A 19,909-nucleotide genomic window follows, 5' to 3' on the forward strand; every position below is an offset into this window, starting at 1 on the left:
TATATGTATGTGTGTGTGTGTGTGTTTATACATACATATTCATAACCATCTGAATTGAATGTATATTTACAGATTGTGTATTGCAGCTCGGAGGTGGCATGAATGCATTTACACTGCAATTACAATTGCATAAATAATGCCGAGATTAATGGGTTTTAAATGGATATGAATGTTTTAGTAATATGTAAATATAGTGAAGAGCAGGCAAAAGCACGCACATCGATCTCAACTGGGTGCTCAACCAAAAAACAAGTAGAAATATTTTAGATGCAAAGTCGGCAACACCAAAAGAGACTCTCTTGTTGTGACACATCTTTAAAACGACTATATGTAATATGTAAATATGAAATTATTCTTTAATAAAATGATACTCGAAATAAGAAACTAAAACTGCCAGTTGGTGGCAGTAAATGTCATTCATTCATTCGATTCCTTCAAACAGCAGATTTATTCAGGAATGGGGTAAATGGCTCTCTTTATGAATGAGCCATAGAATCATTGGTTCACCCGATAAGTTCAAAACGCACATACACTCAGAAATGAAACGCCATAATTTAAATATGAGACAAAAACTCATACAGGGTCGTCATTGCCCCAATATCTTGAATTTTAGGGGCATTCTAACTGCATCACGCAGTGCATCATGTTTATCACTAATCAACTGTATGAAATGTAAGATAACCTACGTAGGTCTGTGGCAGGGCTTGTATGTTAAATAATTAAATTTTTCCCATAAATAATTAATTAAATTATCTTTTTTATGTGTTAAATCGACAGCCCTAATATATACACATACATACTGTACATAAATATAACGTTTGCTTGTTTGTTTCAGACCCACACCCTGTTCTCTCTCCTGGGTCTCAGTCATGCGTATGTAACTAGTATTGGTAAACTGGTTGGGGTGGTCGCACTAAAAGAGGTAAAGATGATTTATCGTCTCTGTCTACATGCATTTCTGCATACTTTCTATCATATACTAGTGTGTTAGAGTAAATTATTTTGCTTCTCTCTTCCAGCTTCAGAAAGCAATCGAGGGGTCGACTCGTAGCGGAGTGCGACTTCGTCCTCCTCTGGCCAGTTTCAGAGATGCGAGACGCAAGGCCAAAAAGCCTTCTCATTCCCCTTCCGCCCCGTCCTCTCCCACAAGGGACAGAGAGCTGTGGAGTGAGGGAGTGAAAAGAGAAAGTAAAGACGAGTCTGCTGATAGTTGTATCCAGACAGATGACAAAGAGTGTGATATTGCCACGGGCAACAGCAGCAGAAGTACCGTCAGCACCTCTCAGGAGCATTTGCCTTCGCCTTCTTCTTCCACAGTCCCTCTCTCCTCTCTTCATTCTGTGCCCGAAGGAGAGGCGGATGCTGATAGAGAGAGTGATGAGGAGCCTTTATAGGTCTATTGTTTGTCATTTTCTCAAATTCAGCTCTCCAGGGGGAGGCAAACCATATTATGGTGCCGCCTTTGAGCCCAGCTCGAGCCACAGCGCTGGTGCACGAGAGCTACAGCATCGGACTTGTTGGTTGATTCTCTGCTCTCCGGACAGGACTCTCTATACTCTTTCTTTCTAGATGTTTTTTCACTTGCATTTCTTTTGTTGTCTATACATTTGTACATATGGACAGTCGGTCTGACACATCTCACTGAATGTCTTCTCTCTCTTTGCTAGTCGATCCCTGTGTTTGTCTGCTGTACCTGATATTATATCACTGTAAAAATGAAAGATTTGTTTCCTTAACAAGCTATTTGCATCTGATCTGACCCTTGTCTTAGTGTAACCTAATGTAGTCAGGTTAATTCAGTCATACTATATTTTTTGACATTTTAGGTTCCCTGATAAAACTTTTTTACTGTATAGATATGAAATTTAAAGCAATATTTCAGGTTCAATATACAAGTTAAACTCAATTCAGTGTTAATGTTAGCTATAATAATTTTGGTAATTGAAATAAAGCTGAAATAATGCATACCAATTAAATGAAAATCGTAAGTTTAAATTAAATTAAATTAAAGGGATAGTTCACCCAAAAATAAAAATTAGCCCATGATTTTCTCACCCTCAAGCCATCCTAGGTGTATATGACTTTCTTCTTTCAGACAAATACAATCTGAGTTATATTAAAAAAATGTCCTTCCGAACTTTATAATGGCAGTGAATGGTGGTCGAGATTTTGGAGCAAAATAAAGTGCATCCATTCATCATAAAAAGTGCTCCACACGGCTCTGGGGGGAAAATAAAGGCCTCCTGAAGCGATGTGTTTGTGTAAGAAAAATATCCATATCAAAATCTCGACCACCATTCACTGCCATTATAAAGCTTGGAAGCTTTTTTTTTTTGGCAACACTTTACAATAAGGTTCCCTTGGTTAACATTAGTTAACATAAACTAACAATGAAAAATACTTCTAAAACATTTATTAATCGTAGTTAATCTTAATTCCAACATTTACTAATATATTATTAAAATCAAAAGTTATATCTATTAATGTTATTTAATGGACCTGAGCTAACGTGGACTAAATAAACAGCTGTATTATTAATTAACATTAACAAAGATTAATAAATACTGTAACAATGTATTGCTCATTGTTAGTTAATGCATTAAATATAGTTAACTAATGGAACCTTATTGTAAAGTGTTACCCTTTTTTAACAAAAATTAGTCAAATTAAAAAAAAATATATAGCTATAATAAAAGCTATAAATGCTATAATAGTATACACAATACTAAAATAGCACTAGTTCAATCGACAACATTTGTGGCAATATTAATAAGAACAAAAAATTTCCTTTATTTTAAAAAAGCAAAAATCTTTGTTCAATGAAGCATGGGTCAGTTTTTGGATTTAAAGAAGAAGCTTATAATTTTTATAAAAGCACTTGCATTAATTCTTCTGTTAAAATGTGTGTATTTTTTTTTTAGCTATAAAGCTGTTTAAATCATAATTGTTATTGTCGTTTTAGGGTTTGTGTTTATAGCATTACGTTGTCATGGTATCAAAGTTGTGAATTTATAATTCTACACACATAAGGTTAGTTATTTTATTCACACTAAAACCATGTTCACGTTAATATTTTTTATGCCTTGTGGCTATAATATTGAAACATTGTAACATCAATGTATTGGCCCCATTCACTTCCACTGAAAGTGCCTCACTGTAACCTTGGTTTTTGCTTTTTTTATATGAGGACTCAAATTATTTTTGTGCCACAAATAATGTTGATTGATCTTGTGCTGAACCTGGTATATTCATTCAGGAAGCTGATTTGTTTACTACATAATTTAAGCTATAAAGTCATGACTTTAAATCTTTGTTTGATTATTTTAACTATTGATGAATATCTGATGAATTTGTATTTGTTTTAATGGTCTGAAGAGCATGCAGACTTTTTTGTCACGTCTTAAAAATACACAAAGTGCGCGATAATGCTTTGTTTGCTTCATTTATTCTTCATTATTTTGGGGGGGAAATAAAGGATTACCAGTATTCTTGAAGGTCAGGGAGGTATTTTGTTCGTGCAGGAAAAAGAGATGGGTAAGAAAGAGAGTCCGGTGGAGGAAGAGAAAGAGCACATTGGAAGAACCATCTTAAAACCTTCAGTAAAGCATGCATAGATATACGTACTTCTTATATCACAGCTCAGTCAGTCTCAAACGACTGGATTTGTGCCTGTATAGCTTGCTGAACATGTTGACTCCATGTATTTCAGTGTTATCATAAACAAATGTTATCACAACAGTGTTTCTTATCCAAAGTATTACTTCTGAATATGATTCTTAGACCAAGAGGAGACAACACAGGGTTTGAGTAACAGACAGATAACATACGAAGGGAAAGAGAGAGGAAGAGAGAAAGACAAGAACGCTAGTTAACAGCGAGAAGGAGAGAGGTAGAACAACAGACCAGTTACAGCATCATGCCAACAGACAGTTTTGTAGTGAAACATGGCAGTAGAATCGTACAAAAAAATCCAGTTGAAATCAGTTCATCTGTAAACAACACAAATGATAAACAACTGCATCCAAGGAAATACATTTGGCTTTGTGTTATTTATTCATTCGTATATTCCTTATCTTACATAAAAAGCAATAAAAGAGAAGATGACATCACTCCTTTGGTTGCAGCAGCATGGCCTGGCTTCGTGTGATTGCTGTATCAATTTGACGGGTTGATTATATGATTAAAATCTTTGAGGCATTTGTCAGAGATGGAATCATGAAAATATGGTAGTGGATTTACAGGCACAACAGAGTAAATAAAGAAGTTGGCGCACTTGAATTGACAATGAATCAATCAATTGTCAGATCATGCAGAGTCCATTCATGAGACCAGGCTCGCAGAGTCATGGGTGAGGAACAGAAAGGTAATTTAATATCCCTCAGGTGACAAAGTGTGCATTCATAATTCCTTTAAAACCTATGTATTTCTTACTAAGAAACACTGGTGACTTGTTTTCATGTTCCGATACACTCTAAAAAATGCTGGGTTGTTTCAACCCAACTTTGGGTCAAATATGGACTAACCTAACTTTTGGGTTAAAAATTTAATGTAACCCAACGGTTGGGTTAGTCCATATTTGACCCAAAGTTGGGTTGAAACAACCCAGCATTTTTTAGAGTGTCCACTACAAAACAATCGGCTTAGCAACAAGACTAACACTGCTACAACTTTACAGTAAAACTGAAGTACTCTGAGGTTATTTTCAATCCAATTTCATAACTGAAATGCAAGATGGCACCAGTTGCTTTTTTATAAAATAAGAATGAGTCTGCGATGTGATAAAGATACACAAAATTAGCACCGGTTTTAGTAATCCGCACGATGCCAAGACAGGCTTAAAGTAATCGTGAAATGAGGGGGAAAAACAAAAACAAACGAATGAATGAAATCAAATAAACACAAGACACAAATCTGTGGCCTCAGTTTCACAATCCATTCCCACGGATCTGCAAAACCTTTGGGAACGGATTGCAGAAGTCTCTTACAGGTGACTCAATACCTGACAAATATGAGCGCAATCAAATGTCAAGTTCATAATCCTTAACGAGTTCTGCAGTGACTTTTGTCACAGTCAGAATCTCCTAATTACTTGATCACCTGAACATACTTGAAGATAAAGGAAACGTTTATGTTTGACATCATTTTGCTTCATGATTCAAAAAAAATAATAATAAAATAAAAATGAGGAAGATGAATGATCACATGTCTGAAATATTCTCACCAAGCCAAAGCGATACCATTACAACCAAAGGTGCATTTATCTGAAAATAACAAATAGATATCATACAGGCTGCAAAGTTAAATCCCTCCCCTATATAATTCTTAAATAAATAAATAAATGGGCACATATTATTTCATGTGAGCAACTTGTGGAGTTCTGTATGCTTCACGTAATATAAGAACTTACGACACCGAATAAAAATATAACAGTTATGTTTCAGTTTTACGGTTGGTTTATGGAATGATGTAGACGCTGTTGTTATGTATTGTTATACAGGCTAGTATAAAACATTATATTAAAACATTAACCTTATGACATACAACAAGATGTTTAAGAAAGTGTGTATGATTTTTTTTCAGTGACAAAAGGTAGACAAATACTGTACACAAAAATCTGTCAGAGCCTCCTCAGGAGCCCAGCAGTGAAATAATATGTACCCCAACATATACAGGAGGGAGTGCACACAATTCTGTAGAAAAATAAACATTGTCCCAACATTGCATAAAGAATCAGTCAATAAATCAATTCATTCAAGTCAATACACTTCATATAGCTATTAATGCTATTTCTTCTTCTCAAGTTTATATTACACACAATCATCAAAGTTGAACCGTGTGTCCTCCAAAGAAACCGTCGTAATAACTGGTAGACATTGTTTTCTTTTTTCTATTTTTTTTTTTTTTTAAATCCTTAGTGAATCATGCATGACATCACAATGCAGAATGATGTAGTTACTTCTGTTTCTGAACCGGACGTCCGCTCCTACTTTGGGACGCATATGCTTCATGTTCGTTTACGAACAAATACACAGTCAATGCAAAATTTGTAGCATCATAGTTACTGTATAATCAGTGACCATGACAATCAGGAAGACGCCTGTGCAGTTAGAAATTCCAAATGGCCTGAGTTGTTCATGAGGTCACTTTGAACTCGAATCAAAGTCCATTTCCATTCTCATTCTGCGGAAACATTTTTCCTCGTTATCTTGGTAAAGGATATTTACAGCATGTGAATCCAGATCCTGTTCTATTCTTCCCTTGATAGATAGTGAAAAAAACTGTAGGCAATGGAATACATATTTTGGAACAGAAATTATGACATGCTTTATTATAAAAATAAAGTAGTCATCAAGAACTGGTCCTGCAAGTGTAAGAATAAGTACATGTACGAGTCGCCAACAGGACTGTTCTGACAAAAATGTTTACTGTAGTATTCTTCTATTTTTGTAATTTGAGGTTATGAGGCATCACCTATCCATCTTTCTCCTCTCAGTTGTCATTTATCATGAAAACAAGCTAATAACAAATAATTTGATCAGAGTTCATTTAATCTAGATATTTAAAAACCATCCTGAAGCCAGTGTTTGACTAAACCAGAGCAAAAACAAAACTTTCCATGTGATTAAAAGACAATGAGAAATCTGGGATCAGAACTCAAGTTCAGGGGGAAGTGTCTTTTTGTCTTATAAAACCATTTTCAATCTAAAAGGCATATGTCCTTCTCCCAACAACCAATGCGAGTGCAAAAAAGTTTTTTCCTCCCAGACATTGCTCTCATTTAAGCAGCCAATCAAGTCGCTAAACACACAGATCTCACAGAGTCAGTCTCAAACTCAGCTCAGAGTACTGAGGTCCAGTGCAAATATCTATACAATTTTGTATAGGACTCCAGAGTACACTGACAAACATCATGCATGCCAAATGACACACAGAGAGGGAAGCACGCTATGTTACAGTCCAGTATGAAATATATCTGTGAGTATGTGTGCGCGTGAAAAAGTTCATATTACTACTACAAAAAAATAACTAAAAATAAATAAATTAAATATAAAATAAATGCTAAATAATAATGGGTCTAATTATGTGGCAAATAAAATCTAAAAATGTTAAAAGCTGTATGTAAGAGTTTGGGCGATTTAATCAGTATAATTAGCTTAATTTAAGAAGAGTAAAAGTTGCTATGCTGCCATACAAAGCCAAAACAGTATTAAAATTTAAAATCAAATCAGTCAATAAATCAACCAATTGAATTTTTCTCAGTTCTAGTTTTGCTGTAGTTACTGCATTTCTCCTTTGTATGGCAGTATGAGAGAACATCACAGGTATAGGTGTATATATTTGTGTATGTACACTACCATTGAAAAGTTGGGGTCAGTAAGTTTTTTGAAAGAAATTAATTCTTTTATTAAGCAAAGATGCATTAAATTGATCCAAAGTAACACTAAAGACACATCTATGAGATTTCTATTTAAAATAAATGCTGTTGTTTTGAACTTTCTATTCATTATCTATCTATCACGGTTTCCACAAAAATAATAAGCAGCACAACTGTTTTCAAGATTGATAATGATTTTGAAAGATCATGTGACACTGAAGACTGGAGTAATGGCTGCGGAAAATTCAGCTTTGCCATCACAGGAATAAATTACAATTTAGAAAAATGCTAAAATAGAAACAGTTATGTTATATTGTAATAATACTTCATAATATTACTGTTTTTATATTGCATTTTTGATCAAATAATGCAGCCCTGGTGAAAAGAGGGTTCTTCCAAAAACTTTGAAAAAATCGTACCGACTCCAAACTTTTTGAATCTATTTGCTTGAGTTTATGAGGGTCTGAATACCGTACATATTGAATAAACAGCCGACAGAACTGTGTAGATGAGTGGTTGGTTTCAGTTAATTGGTTTTTATGTTTTACACCACAGAAACTTCTGTATTGAACCTGTGTTTCTCCCAACAGTGACATAAATGGCCAAATCCAGTCTTTTACATATAAAGGGGTGTGTTTGGAAGTATACAGGGCGAAAACCGAAGAGGAAAAGAGGGAATTTGTGTTGTATTGAGTGTATGTGATCTCTTATGGTAAGTGTCTTTGTGGGAACTGATATTCTGAAGGGCATGGGTTGAAAAAGCTTGTGTTACTGTCTATTTTACAATTGTATATTTCTTTTTTGTAGCTGTTTTCTTAGAAAATAATAGTATTATTATAATCATTATGGTTTATTAACTATAGTTTCTTTATTTTGAATAATGAGTGCCAACACTCCTTGTAAAAGCATGCACATATTTAAGCGAATGTTCTTCATATTCATCGTCCTGAATTACATACCTCCAACTCTATCACTCCATTCCAAACACGGTGAGTATTCCTCCTTCTCTCCTTTCCCAGTCCAAAGGATTTCTCATTCCCATTCTGTGCCTTCCTTTTTCAGACATCCATAATATAAGGCTTACAAAAAAATATCATAGTGTTCACGTAAGCAGTGCAGTAACTTTCAGTTCTGCTTTTCCATTTTGGGTTCGAGCAGTCACTTGAATTCCATCACAATGGTGTTTGATTCCTGAAATAGGAGTTGGTATTGTTTGATTATGCTGATTGAAATGTCGGTCATAACCAGCTCAAGTCTCATGCCGGCCACTTAATTGGTTGCCGTGACGTCTACAGATGATGATCCTGACTCCTCCTTTTCCTCAAGCTCTTCAATTACAGATGGTGAGACATCAAACGCATTGCGCTCTGTGCTGAATTCTCCAGGGGCTTGGCCTGGACTGCTTCCTCCCGTCGAGGTCACTTCCTGCGTTACTGGAGATGGAATTAATGTTACTGGTTCTGGTTCCATACATAACGTTACCTCTTCCTCCTGGAAAAGAGGCTGGATGTTAGACTGGGTACATGTCATTTCCTGTTTACAGCTGCAGTGTGTAATTTCTGTGCCAACACTGGCACTAAACAAATTCACAAAACAACTTTCATAACATTTGTTTTGTAATTTTGTTTAGTGGCTGGAATGAGACTTGAACAGGTTTTGTTTTGGGACAAATAACATTTGGGACTCAAATAAACAGACCATTGTTGAAAGTTGTTTTAGCGACACTTGCTGTAGTTCAGTTAAGTCATTTATAAGTTGTTTCTCATGAAATGTGTAAACTTTGTAGCGCTATCAAAAATGTTTTGTGTGATCTACCCAACCAGGAATGCATTTCCAATACAACTATGTAACTTGCTGTTTAACTACCGTATGATGCTTTGTTGGACATGTTAACTAGCTAGTCATGACGAAACTGTAGTAACATGGTCGTACTTCCATTATTTGAACCATGCTGGTTCAACAATATAGGCCTGCTGTTATTGATGTCACTCACAGGTGGTGAAGTATTAATAGGTTCCCTTACACATTTATGCACATGTGCATTATTCAAAAACGGCACTGATTGTTGATTGTTGTTGGGGCGGGATTATCCATTGGCCTGACCAATAACAGCAGGGTGGAGTTTTAAAAAAACCTGTCTGAAAACAGTCATTATTTTTGTAGTTTCTTTTGGTGATGCTGTTGGCACAGAAATGACACACTTCAGCACTAGAAAAGTTACACACTGTAGCTGTAAGAACTGATTTAAACTGTGATTCATACCTGATTCCAACAGTGAGAGGAGTTATAGAAAACTTCTCATTTTCTAGCTGCTGACAGAAATAGCATTTTTTCAAAAAAAAAAAATTTTTTTTTCATATTAACTGTCTGTTGAGATGCTGTTCTATTCATGTTTATTTCATGCCATAACTTGTATTAAAGTTGAAGAGACGCTGCCGCTTGAACTGAGGCACTACAGCGTTCTGTCTCGACACATTTAAAAGCATCAAAGCTGCATTCATTGTTTGAATTTCATGATAGAATGGACAGAATTTGAAAGATGAGACTTTGTTTCCTATCAGAAGCACAAAGCTCTTTTATTGGAGATTATTGGAGGTTTATTGCAATGAACAAAAACTTATTTTGATAGTTTTAATTAACCACACCATCACTGATTTTAGACTCAGTGTAGTTGTCGATTGTAAGTGGATTATGTTCATAGTTAATGTGATGAACTACACCTGTGGTTACTCTGTTATGACGTCTGCGTAAACTTGAGAGTGCTGACTTCATACATGCACTAAAAATTATGCTGGGACCAGTTGGTCAAGAGATTTCTAGAAAAGTGAAGTTAGTTTTTGTGAGAAAAAGTCTAGCAGATATCACTTGATATTTTGTTTTTAGTGCAAAAACATTCAGATATTTGGCTTAAGTGCCATTTAAGGGCCGCTGCACGTTTTATTATTATTATTATTATTATTATTTTTCACTCACTTTGATCTCTTCGTCCTCCTGGGCTTCCAGTAAAGGTGAGTGATCTGTCGTCACCTCCTCTGTGGCGGCTGTTAGATTTCCATCTACTGCTACAGGCATACCCATGTAGCCCACCATGTCTGCCTGATAGGCCTCTGTCTGCGCTGCCCCCCACAGGTCCACTAATGGCGGGTGAGTGAGGGAAGGCAGGCTGTGGATGGTGCTGTTGGGAGTAGCTTGTAAAGACTGAGTGGCACTCTGTAGTCTTTGCTCCAAGATCTGCAAATAGACCGAAAAACAGCTCAAGTTTCCATTGCGGTAACAGAGCGCAAGCCACTCTTTCAGCTGCCTCTTTTTCCCATTCATGTTATCCATTCCAAAAAATTCACATGAACCAAACCAACCAGCAACCAAAATTACAAGCTTTGATTTAAGCAAAATAAATAAATAAATAAATTTACATATTTATTAAAAATATTATAAGCAATGAACTAAGCATCTCATAAAACAATAGCAATAATGTTTACACTGTATCATCATATATTTAGAAAACATTCTTACTGTACAGTTTTGTAATTTTCAAATAAAAGTATCTAAACTTGCTTTAATGCTTTTACTTGAGTTTAATTTGACAATTTTCAGTTAAAAGTAAACAAATTTAGTGAGGTTTATGCTTAAAGCAAAAGAAATTCTATCTATCTATCTATCTATCTATTCAATCGATCTATTTCATCAGACAATTTTGTTTTTCTTACCCCATCTTATACAAATAGAATGGGCAATCACTGCTGCACATTTTTGGCAAAAACATCAAACATCAAGCTGAAATCACAGTGAACAATGCCTTCTACGGAAGCATATATCATCATTTTGCAGTCCCAGAGCTCATGGTAGGTCTTGAAACATTTATACAAAGATCAAGAATGGGATTTTTTTACTTTTAGAACCCGACTGCTCTATTGTGTTACTATTGTGTTACTGATAGGATTTGTAGTGTTTAATTCCCCATTTGCTCCAGTGAGACCTCAATTACTGTGACGATCAATGGCTTCTGGCTAAAGGCTGAATGATGGAACCTGATTGAGTTTTTACTGCTGATCCTGGTGCTGCTGTTGAAATGGCCACTGGGACCTGTGCTGTTCAACCCTAACATGATGCTGCAGCCAGCAGAGCAAGAGATGTCGTTGCAGTAGATTCTAATTGGAATGGCAGTTTTGTAACTCACCTGTTGTTGATACTAGCATAAGATCTGTTGCAGCACGGCCTTATGGGAGTCTTATGTCAATGTGCCAACAAACTGTTGTTGAAGAGGCATATGGAAGATACATTTTATGACAACTCTGTTACTTTTACAGGAGATGATGATGCAGAGATTCTGCTACATAAAAAAGCTTTGTACAAAAAATGATGTGATTTCTGGGTTTCCAAGTTGAGAATTTCATAATGGCCATAAATTATAAAATGATTATTGCGAGTTTTATTAACATTTTTCCAATAACATTTTACATTAAGGTTCCGGTTGTTAACATTAGTTAACGATGAAAAAGATGTTAATTTCAACATTTACTAATAAATTGTTCAAATTAAGTTGTATACGTTAATATTATTTAATGAACATGAGCTAATATGAAATAACAATAAACAATGTTGTTTTTATTAAACTAATGTTAATAAAGATAAAAAAAAATACAGTAACGTGTATTGCTTATTGTTAGTTAATTAACTACCGTTAACAAATAAGACTTATTCATCGTTTTGAAGATTATTAACCTTTTTAAAGATTAATTCATCTTAGTTTATGTTTAATTATTAAAATTAATAGTTGGTTCTGTTAATATTATTTAATGAACGTGAGCTAATATTAACTAACAATAAACAGTGTTATTTTTATTAACTAATGTTAATAAAGATTTTAAAAATCCTGTAACGTGTATTACTTATTGTAAGTTAATTAACTAAATAACTAATATGACCTTATCGTAAAGTGTTACCATTTTTTCTTTTTCTTTTTTTTATATTTTTTCTTCTTTTTTAACCATTTTTTAAACCATTATTTCATATTTTATTTATTTATTTTTCTAAGAAAAAAATAATAAAAGAATATGTCAAACAACTGAATGGTTTCTTTTCAAGAACTGAATACTCTTATTTATTTATTATGATATCAGGACACTTGTGTCACACTAACTTTTTTGACTTCATGCCCATAAAAAAATCAAAATGAATTTGAATTCAGGATTACAAACATTCTGATCATAGAGGAGGTGCAAGTAACTGAATTGCACTTTTAAATAAATGAATAGATCTGTTAATGTGGGTGATGAAATAAACATGCACAGCTCACGCACTGCTTACACATGCAGTCTGAAACAGGCCTTATGGGATTTGTAGTTTTATGACTCACCTGTAAAGCACCTGTTATTGTTGCAGGGGTTTATGGGAGTTGTAGTTTTCTCACTCACCTGTTGCTGTTGTTGATACTGCAGGAGCTGTTGCTGCTGGTATTGATGGATCTGGTGCAGGTGCTGGATCTGCTCAAACTGGTTCTGATACTGCTGCTGCTGTTGCTGTTGTGACAGGAAGTGAGCTGCTGAATTTGGGTCATATCCTCCCTCAGTCCCGACAGCCATGACATATGAACCGGTGGCAGGAGAGGCCACACCTGACTGTTCATTACTAATTGGCTCCCAAGCGTCAGAGGAAGAAAGGCAATAAAGACCCTGGGAGACGTAATTGTGAGGCCACACCTCTGCAGAAGAGTGGTGCACTGTCTGGTCTGAAAGAGACAGAGAAAAAGAAAGAAAATATTACAAACTTCAAGGGTAACATTCTGTATATTTTATCTTAGTTCTAAATCTCAGATCATTTTCCTCACAGCCTGTGCTGGTCTGAGTTGTCGTCTGGTGATTATTATATGGCTACTTACCAAATAAATAAATAAATGGACATGAAATATTATTCTGAGTTGAAATTCTTTCATTATGTTAGATGAAAGAGAACCCAGAGTAACATGAGAGAAATTAAACTAACACAGTTACAGTATGAAGGAAATACATTACCAAAACCAATCAGAATCAAGTATTCCAGAGAGCCATAAACAATTATGATTGTTCAGCGTCTTGCATATGGATTAGGTATGAACTAAAGTCTTCAAAGGAAAATATCCTTTAGTAAAACAAATAAAGGGTTGTCAAATTAAATCAAAGAAGTAAAATAAATGATATTATTTGACATTATTTGGCTGCTTTTAGATTCACTTTTATGTCATAGTCATATCTCTTAAAAAGACTTTTATGATGCTTTGATTGGACACAATGTGCAGATGTTAATATATTTGAGCCCACATCCATAACAAAGCCTCGAAATTTCCATTATTTTCATTTTGAGCCAAATTCTGTGACTTTTCAGCCTCATCTGCATGCAACGGCACGATATTTTCTAAATTATATCCGATTATAAAACAATCTTGAATAATAATAACTGCACATTCTATTTCTGTCTGTGAAATCTCTTGCCTCAGTATACCCCACGGCCATCATTGTAAAACGAAAATGAGTGTTCACTCATTTCACCCCTCCGGCAGGGCAGAAATGAGATGCTTTATTTACTGAGGAGATGGCTTTGTAATGTAGCATAACACTCACTTGTACATAGACTGCCCACTGAGTTTATTCCTCTCTTGCCCTTTTTCTCTCTATAGACCTTCTATGGCAGCATCCTAACTGGAATGAAACCCCATAAATAACTGATTTGTGCTCTACAGCAAACAACTTGACTCACAAATTATTTCATTACAAGTGATTCAAGAGGAATGATGCAATACTATAAAACTAATAAGCATAAATACAAGTAGCACACACATTTTGGGAAACAAAAAGTCATTTATTTGTTTTTAATTTTTATTAGTACTTTTTACTGTAATGTACATTTACATTTATTCATATTCATATGCTTTTATCCAAAGTGATACAGTTGAAAAGTTTGAACTTTTCAAAAGTTTGATGTTAATAAGATAATTTTTTTAGCAATACTTTTCGATAGAATAGAATAGAATATATTTTTAAAGAAATTCAAACTTTTATTCAGCAAAGATGCATTAAATTGATCAAAAGTGACAGGAAAGACTTACAGCTTTAGAAAAAATTAAGAGACCACTGCAAAATTATCAGTTTCTCTGGACAACATTTCTCCCAAATTCCAAATAAATATATTGTCATTTAAGTATTTATTTGCGGAAAATGACAACTGGTCAAAATAACTGGTCAAAAAAGATGCAGTGTTTTCAGACCTCGATTAATGCAAAGAAAACAAATTCATATTCATTTTTAAACAACACAATACTAATGTTTTAACGTAGTAAGAGTTCCGAAATCAATATTTGGTGGAATAACCTTGATTTTCAGTCAGGGCTTTCAAGCATCTTGGCCTACTCTCCACCAGTCTTTCACATTGATGTTGGGTGACGTTATACCACTTCTGGCGCAAACATTCAAGCAGCTCGGCTTTGTTTGATGGCTCGTGATCATCAATCTTCCTCTTGATCACATTCTAGAGGTTTTCAGTGGGGTTCAGGTCTGGAGATTGGGCTGGCAATGCTACAGGGTCTTGATCTGGAGGTCCTCCATCCACACTTTGATTGACCTGGCTGTGTGTCAGGAAGCGTTGTCCTGCTGGAAAAAACAGTCCTCAGAGTTGGGGAACATTGTCAGAGCAGAAGGAAGTTTTCTTCTAGGGCAACCTTGTACATGGCTTGATTCGTGCGCCTTTCACAAAGACAAATGTGCCCGATTCCAGCCTTGCTGAAGCACCCCCAAATCATCACAGATCCTCCACCAAATTTGACAGTGGGTGCGAGACACTGTGGCTTGTAGGCCTCTCCAGGTCTCCGTTTAACCATTAGACGACCAGGTGTTGGGCAAAGCTGAAAATTGGACTTATCAAAGAAGCTGACCTCACTCCAAACCTTTACGGTTCAATCTTTATGGTCTTTTGCAAAGCTCAGCCTAGCTCTTCTTTGCTTGTCATTGATGAAGGGCTTTTTTCTAGCTTTTCAGCCCTGTTTTCAACCGTCCTCGCTGTGCACTTCACCCCAGCTGCCGTTTGCCATTCTTTTTAGGACACTTGATGTCGTCCTACAGTTGTTGAATGACAGTGGAGAGTCATTTTCACCCTCTGCCGGTCTGTAGCTTTGTTGTCCCTAATGTCTGCAGCTTGACCTTGTTCTTATGAATCACTGTCTTTAAAATTTTAAGGATGGAAGCAACCTGATGCTTACTGTATCTAGTAAAGCCAGAATTGAACCCTTATTTTCCTCACTCAACTTTTCTTTTCAACTCTTTTGGCATGGTCAATAGTTATTATTTGATTGCAAATACTTTTGAGTTGCTACTAGCACTGTTTTTGCCATCCAGCTGGTCCTACTCTACGAGGATAGTGATGACCACAGCAGTGGTTTTCATACCTTTCCTCATTAAAAAAAAAAATTTGGTTGAGGTGATCGCCTAATCAGTACTTCATTAAGCAAAATGAGGTTTAGATTTTGGATTTATGCTAAATCCTTAGCATATGACATAATTATCACGTTATCTGTCTGTTACACGTTGTCATTTGGCATGCAGATGGCTTTGGTTGTTCTGAGCTCTCATGTGAGTCTGTAAGTCTGTACTGAACTGTTCAGTGGATTAGTTCTTGTTCTCCTGAGAGTCACGGGTCCCTGACCTATAGGTATTCATTTATTCAAAACCCAATGTGCACTGTATTCCAAGTGTAATATAGCAATCCCACCCTCACTCTAGGGGGCTTTCAATGGAAAGCTTTCTTCTTAGAGAAACCTCTTAGCGTTGGACTAAATAAATAAATAAATAAAGGAAAACAAAGGAAAACGTTATGGAATTAGTCATGGATTTCAGCCATATCTTGAGAAGGAAAGATGAGCTAAGTTGTTGAGAGAATGTGTTTAATTGTGGTTTATGACAGCACGTTGCCTGAATAATTGCAGCACTCATCAGAGCTCACACTGTGAGACGGAAGTTCTGTTGCTAAATTGATTTTATTCCTAAGTTTCCAGCCTAGAGCACAGTAGGAAGAGGTACAGTAATTCTCTGAGCTTGCAGGTGCATGCTGGAAAATGTAGTCAGTACCTCGGCTGGTGATGCTTTCCTGGATGCAATATAGCAATCCCACCCTCACTCTAGGGGCTTTCAATGGAAAGCTTTCTTCTTAGAGAAACCTCTTAGCGTTGGACTAAATAAATAAAGGAAAACAAAGGAAAACGTTATGGAATTAGTCATGGATTTCAGCCATATCTTGAGAAGGAAAGATGAGCTAAGTTGTTGAGAGAATGTGTTTAATTGTGGTTTATGACAGCACGTTGCCTGAATAATTGCAGCACTCATCAGAGCTCACACTGTGAGACGGAAGTTCTGTTGCTAAATTGATTTTATTCCTAAGTTTCCAGCCTAGAGCACAGTAGGAAGAGGTACAGTAATTCTCTGAGCTTGCAGGTGCATGCTGGAAAATGTAGTCAGTACCTCGGCTGGTGATGCTTTCCTGGTTGGCCTCGCTCAGGTAGGCTATGCTTCCCTGATTAGATCCAACGCTTGTGCTCTCGCCGTCCATAGAGCTCCAGGCCAGCAGCGTCGCCTCAGAGATCGCAAACTGCTGAAGCACACCTGACAACATTCAGGATTACCTTGTTTATTTTTGGCCATAAAAACACATCAAAACTTCCTTCTGTAGCTAAGTTTTAAAGAAAGAATAAGAAAGTTTAAAGGGGTCATATGATGCTATTTTAAAGATCATTATTTTGTGTATTTGGTGTAACAGAATATGTTGACACCTGGTTGGCCTCGCTCAGGTAGGCTATGCTTCCCTGATTAGATCCAACGCTTGTGCTCTCGCCGTCCATAGAGCTCCAGGCCAGCAGCGTCGCCTCAGAGATCGCAAACTGCTGAAGCACACCTGACAACATTCAGGATTACCTTGTTTATTTTTGGCCATAAAAACACATCAAAACTTCCTTCTGTAGCTAAGTTTTAAAGAAAGAATAAGAAAGTTTAAAGGGGTCATATTGGCTAATTATGGAATATGTTTGTGACTAATATTAATTTGACCCTCAACCACTAAAACCACCTGTGTTTGGACCATATATAATGATTTATATAGATTAAAATATACTCTATCGTTCAATAGTTTGGGGTCAGTATTATTTTTTTATAGGAAAATTAATAGTTTTATTCAGCAAAGACACATTAAATTGACCAAAAGTGACAGTTAATATTTTTACACTGTTACCAAAAAAACTATTTTAAATAGATGCTGTTCTTTACTTTATCAAAGAATCTTTAGCTTTATATTTATCAAAGAATCCCGAGTTAAAAAGTATCAGGTTTCCAGAAGCATATTAGAATGATTTCTGAAGGATCATGTGACACTAAAAAACTGAAGTAATGGCTGCTGAAAATTCAGATAGCCAATACAGGAATAAATTATATTTTTAAATGATTTAAAATAGAAAACAGCTATTTTAAATTGTAATTATATTTCACAATATTACTGTTTTTACTGTATTTTTTAAGTCAAACAATGCAGCCTTGGTGAGTAAAACATCTTTCAAAAACATTTAAAAATCATACCAACCCAAAACATTTGAATGGTAGTTCATATTGAACCCAAGAAAACATAAACAAATAAATAAATAAATAAATAAATGGGTCAAAGACGAAAAAGGGTTTAAGCATAAAAACAATAAGTTTAATACTTTAAATGGTTGTTGTTTCTCCTCCCAAAAATTAAAATGTTTTCTGTTTAATTTAATTGCAATTTTGTTTTTGTTTTTCTGAGCAAAAAATAAATATCATACATTTTTCCCTGATTTACAGAAGAGACCCACTAAAATGTCATTCAGTGTAGCAATCTTGTCAAGTATATTTACAACACAAATCAATTTATGACATATTAAAAGACTAATTACTTTCACCCCAAATACTAATTAGTTGTAATTTTACATTTTGAAAATTTTTAGAATTTTTTACTAATTTAAAACACAATCAAATTTAATATGCTCCTTTATTCTTTTATATATTTTAATTGACCCACATATTGTACATACATACATACATACATAAAAAAAAAAAATATATAAATAAAACTTTGTATTTTTAAAAATATTTATTTGTAACCGTTCATATGCTTAAGAAATTAATCCTAAATAATTCCTTGATACTTTTTCCCCAGTTATGTTTAAATTAAAGTCTGTCATGGACAAATTCAAGGACACATAAAAAACTTGGATTCCATCAATTATTCTCACACTTCTGTCACCTGACTTATGCTTAAGAAATCAATCCTAAATAATTCCTTGATACTTTTTCCCCAGTTATGTTTAAATTAAAGTCTGTCATGGACAAATTCAAGGACACATAAAAAACTTGGATTCCATCAATTATTCTCACACTTCTGTCACCTGACTGTGGAAATACTATAAAGAATACGGGTAATGTGAGTACTATAAAGACTACAAGTGAAAGTGTCTGATAACAGAGATGTTGAACCTACAACAATTTAGATGTTGAACCACTATAGGTTACACTTCCACATTGTGGGTCTTTCGAATGTTGAGCGTCTTCAGTCATTTCTAAGCAATAGATTTTGTGTAAGGTCTTTCTATCTGTTAAACACTCTGTCTCTCACCTGCAGTGAAGCGAGCCTCCTTCTCTCCGTCACTGAGGTCGCTGTATGCGTCATTCTCCAGCTTGCGCTCTTGTTGGAGGTGCAGACTGGAGGTACGTCCCGTTCCACTGCCCCCCACGCCCACCGTCTGCACGCCCCAGTTCTGCCACTCAATCATGTGGGCCACACGCCCCTGGGCCATCGCTGTCGGCTTTGTCACCTTGTCCTTCATAGAGCGAGACACTCCTGATGCGGACGGACAGACAGAGGGTGGATGATGGGATAAGAAGGCAGCGAGAGAAGGTTTTTAGATTATGGAGAGAAAGGGGGGAAAAACGAGAAGAGAAGAAAATTAAGTAGCTTTACAGTATGAGGTCACCTGCTCAGAGACTCTATGGGGTATATGGGTGGATGTAACATGGAAATTGGGATTAGTGTGCTATTGAATAATGTGCTCAGAGGTTGCGCTACAAATATTACCAGAGGCGGACAGTAGTGAAGTATTTTTACTCTGCTGTAAAATTACTTTTCAGGGTGTTTTTCTTTAGAAAACTTTACTTCGCAACATTCCAAAGCATAATATTGCACTTTTTACTGCACTACGTTTCATATTAAATATAATTTAATACTTAATTACATTAGAAATATATTACTTTCTTACTTTTACTCAAGTAAAAGTAATTCAAAGATTTACTTGAGTACAAGAAAATACTACATTTTTAATGTTCTTAAGTATGAAAGGTAAAACAAACAACAACTTTTATTTATGAAATGAAGTGCAGTAAAAAGTATGACATTATGCTTTGGAATGTAGTGAAGTAAAGTTTTCCAAAGAAAATACTGTGATAAACTACAGATACTTTTTAAATTTACTTGAGTAAAGTAAAAATACTTCACTACTGTCCGCCTCTG

General features: G+C 35.4%; 2 protein-coding genes across 6 annotated transcripts in view; one reads left to right on the forward strand and one right to left on the reverse strand.

Moving 5' to 3' along the window:
* clcn1b (chloride channel, voltage-sensitive 1b) overlaps positions 1 to 1,558 on the forward strand; it is a 30,610-nt gene extending 29,052 nt beyond the window's left edge. The window contains exons 22-23 of the mRNA XM_016558474.1: positions 836 to 922; positions 1,020 to 1,558. Coding sequence (XP_016413960.1) covers positions 836 to 922; positions 1,020 to 1,394 — 462 coding nt within the window. The 3' untranslated portion in view covers positions 1,395 to 1,558. The remainder of the gene's footprint in view (positions 1 to 835; positions 923 to 1,019) is intronic.
* A 6,651-nt stretch (positions 1,559 to 8,209) lies between these two features.
* LOC107744676 (protein FAM131B-like) overlaps positions 8,210 to 19,909 on the reverse strand; it is a 45,604-nt gene continuing 33,904 nt past the window's right edge. For 3 of the 5 annotated variants that reach the window (XM_016558477.1, XM_016558476.1, XM_016558475.1), the window contains 6 exons: positions 19,019 to 19,243; positions 17,166 to 17,287; positions 16,858 to 16,876; positions 12,790 to 13,103; positions 10,349 to 10,606; positions 8,210 to 8,866 (listed from right to left, as the gene is read on the reverse strand). In XM_016558477.1, the coding sequence (XP_016413963.1) occupies positions 8,645 to 8,866; positions 10,349 to 10,606; positions 12,790 to 13,103; positions 16,858 to 16,876; positions 17,166 to 17,287; positions 19,019 to 19,243 (1,160 nt within the window). In that variant the 3' untranslated portion in view covers positions 8,210 to 8,644. Of the gene's footprint in view, positions 8,867 to 10,348; positions 10,607 to 12,789; positions 13,104 to 16,857; positions 16,999 to 17,165; positions 17,288 to 19,018; positions 19,244 to 19,909 lie in introns of all 5 variants that reach the window. The other 2 variants (XM_016558478.1, XM_016558479.1) reach the window with 2 other exon arrangements.

This window comes from Sinocyclocheilus rhinocerous, unplaced genomic scaffold (genome assembly GCF_001515625.1).
Source record: "Sinocyclocheilus rhinocerous isolate Xijiao unplaced genomic scaffold, SAMN03320098_v1.1 scaffold498, whole genome shotgun sequence".
In the NCBI taxonomy this organism is placed as follows: Eukaryota; Metazoa; Chordata; class Actinopteri; order Cypriniformes; family Cyprinidae; genus Sinocyclocheilus; species Sinocyclocheilus rhinocerous.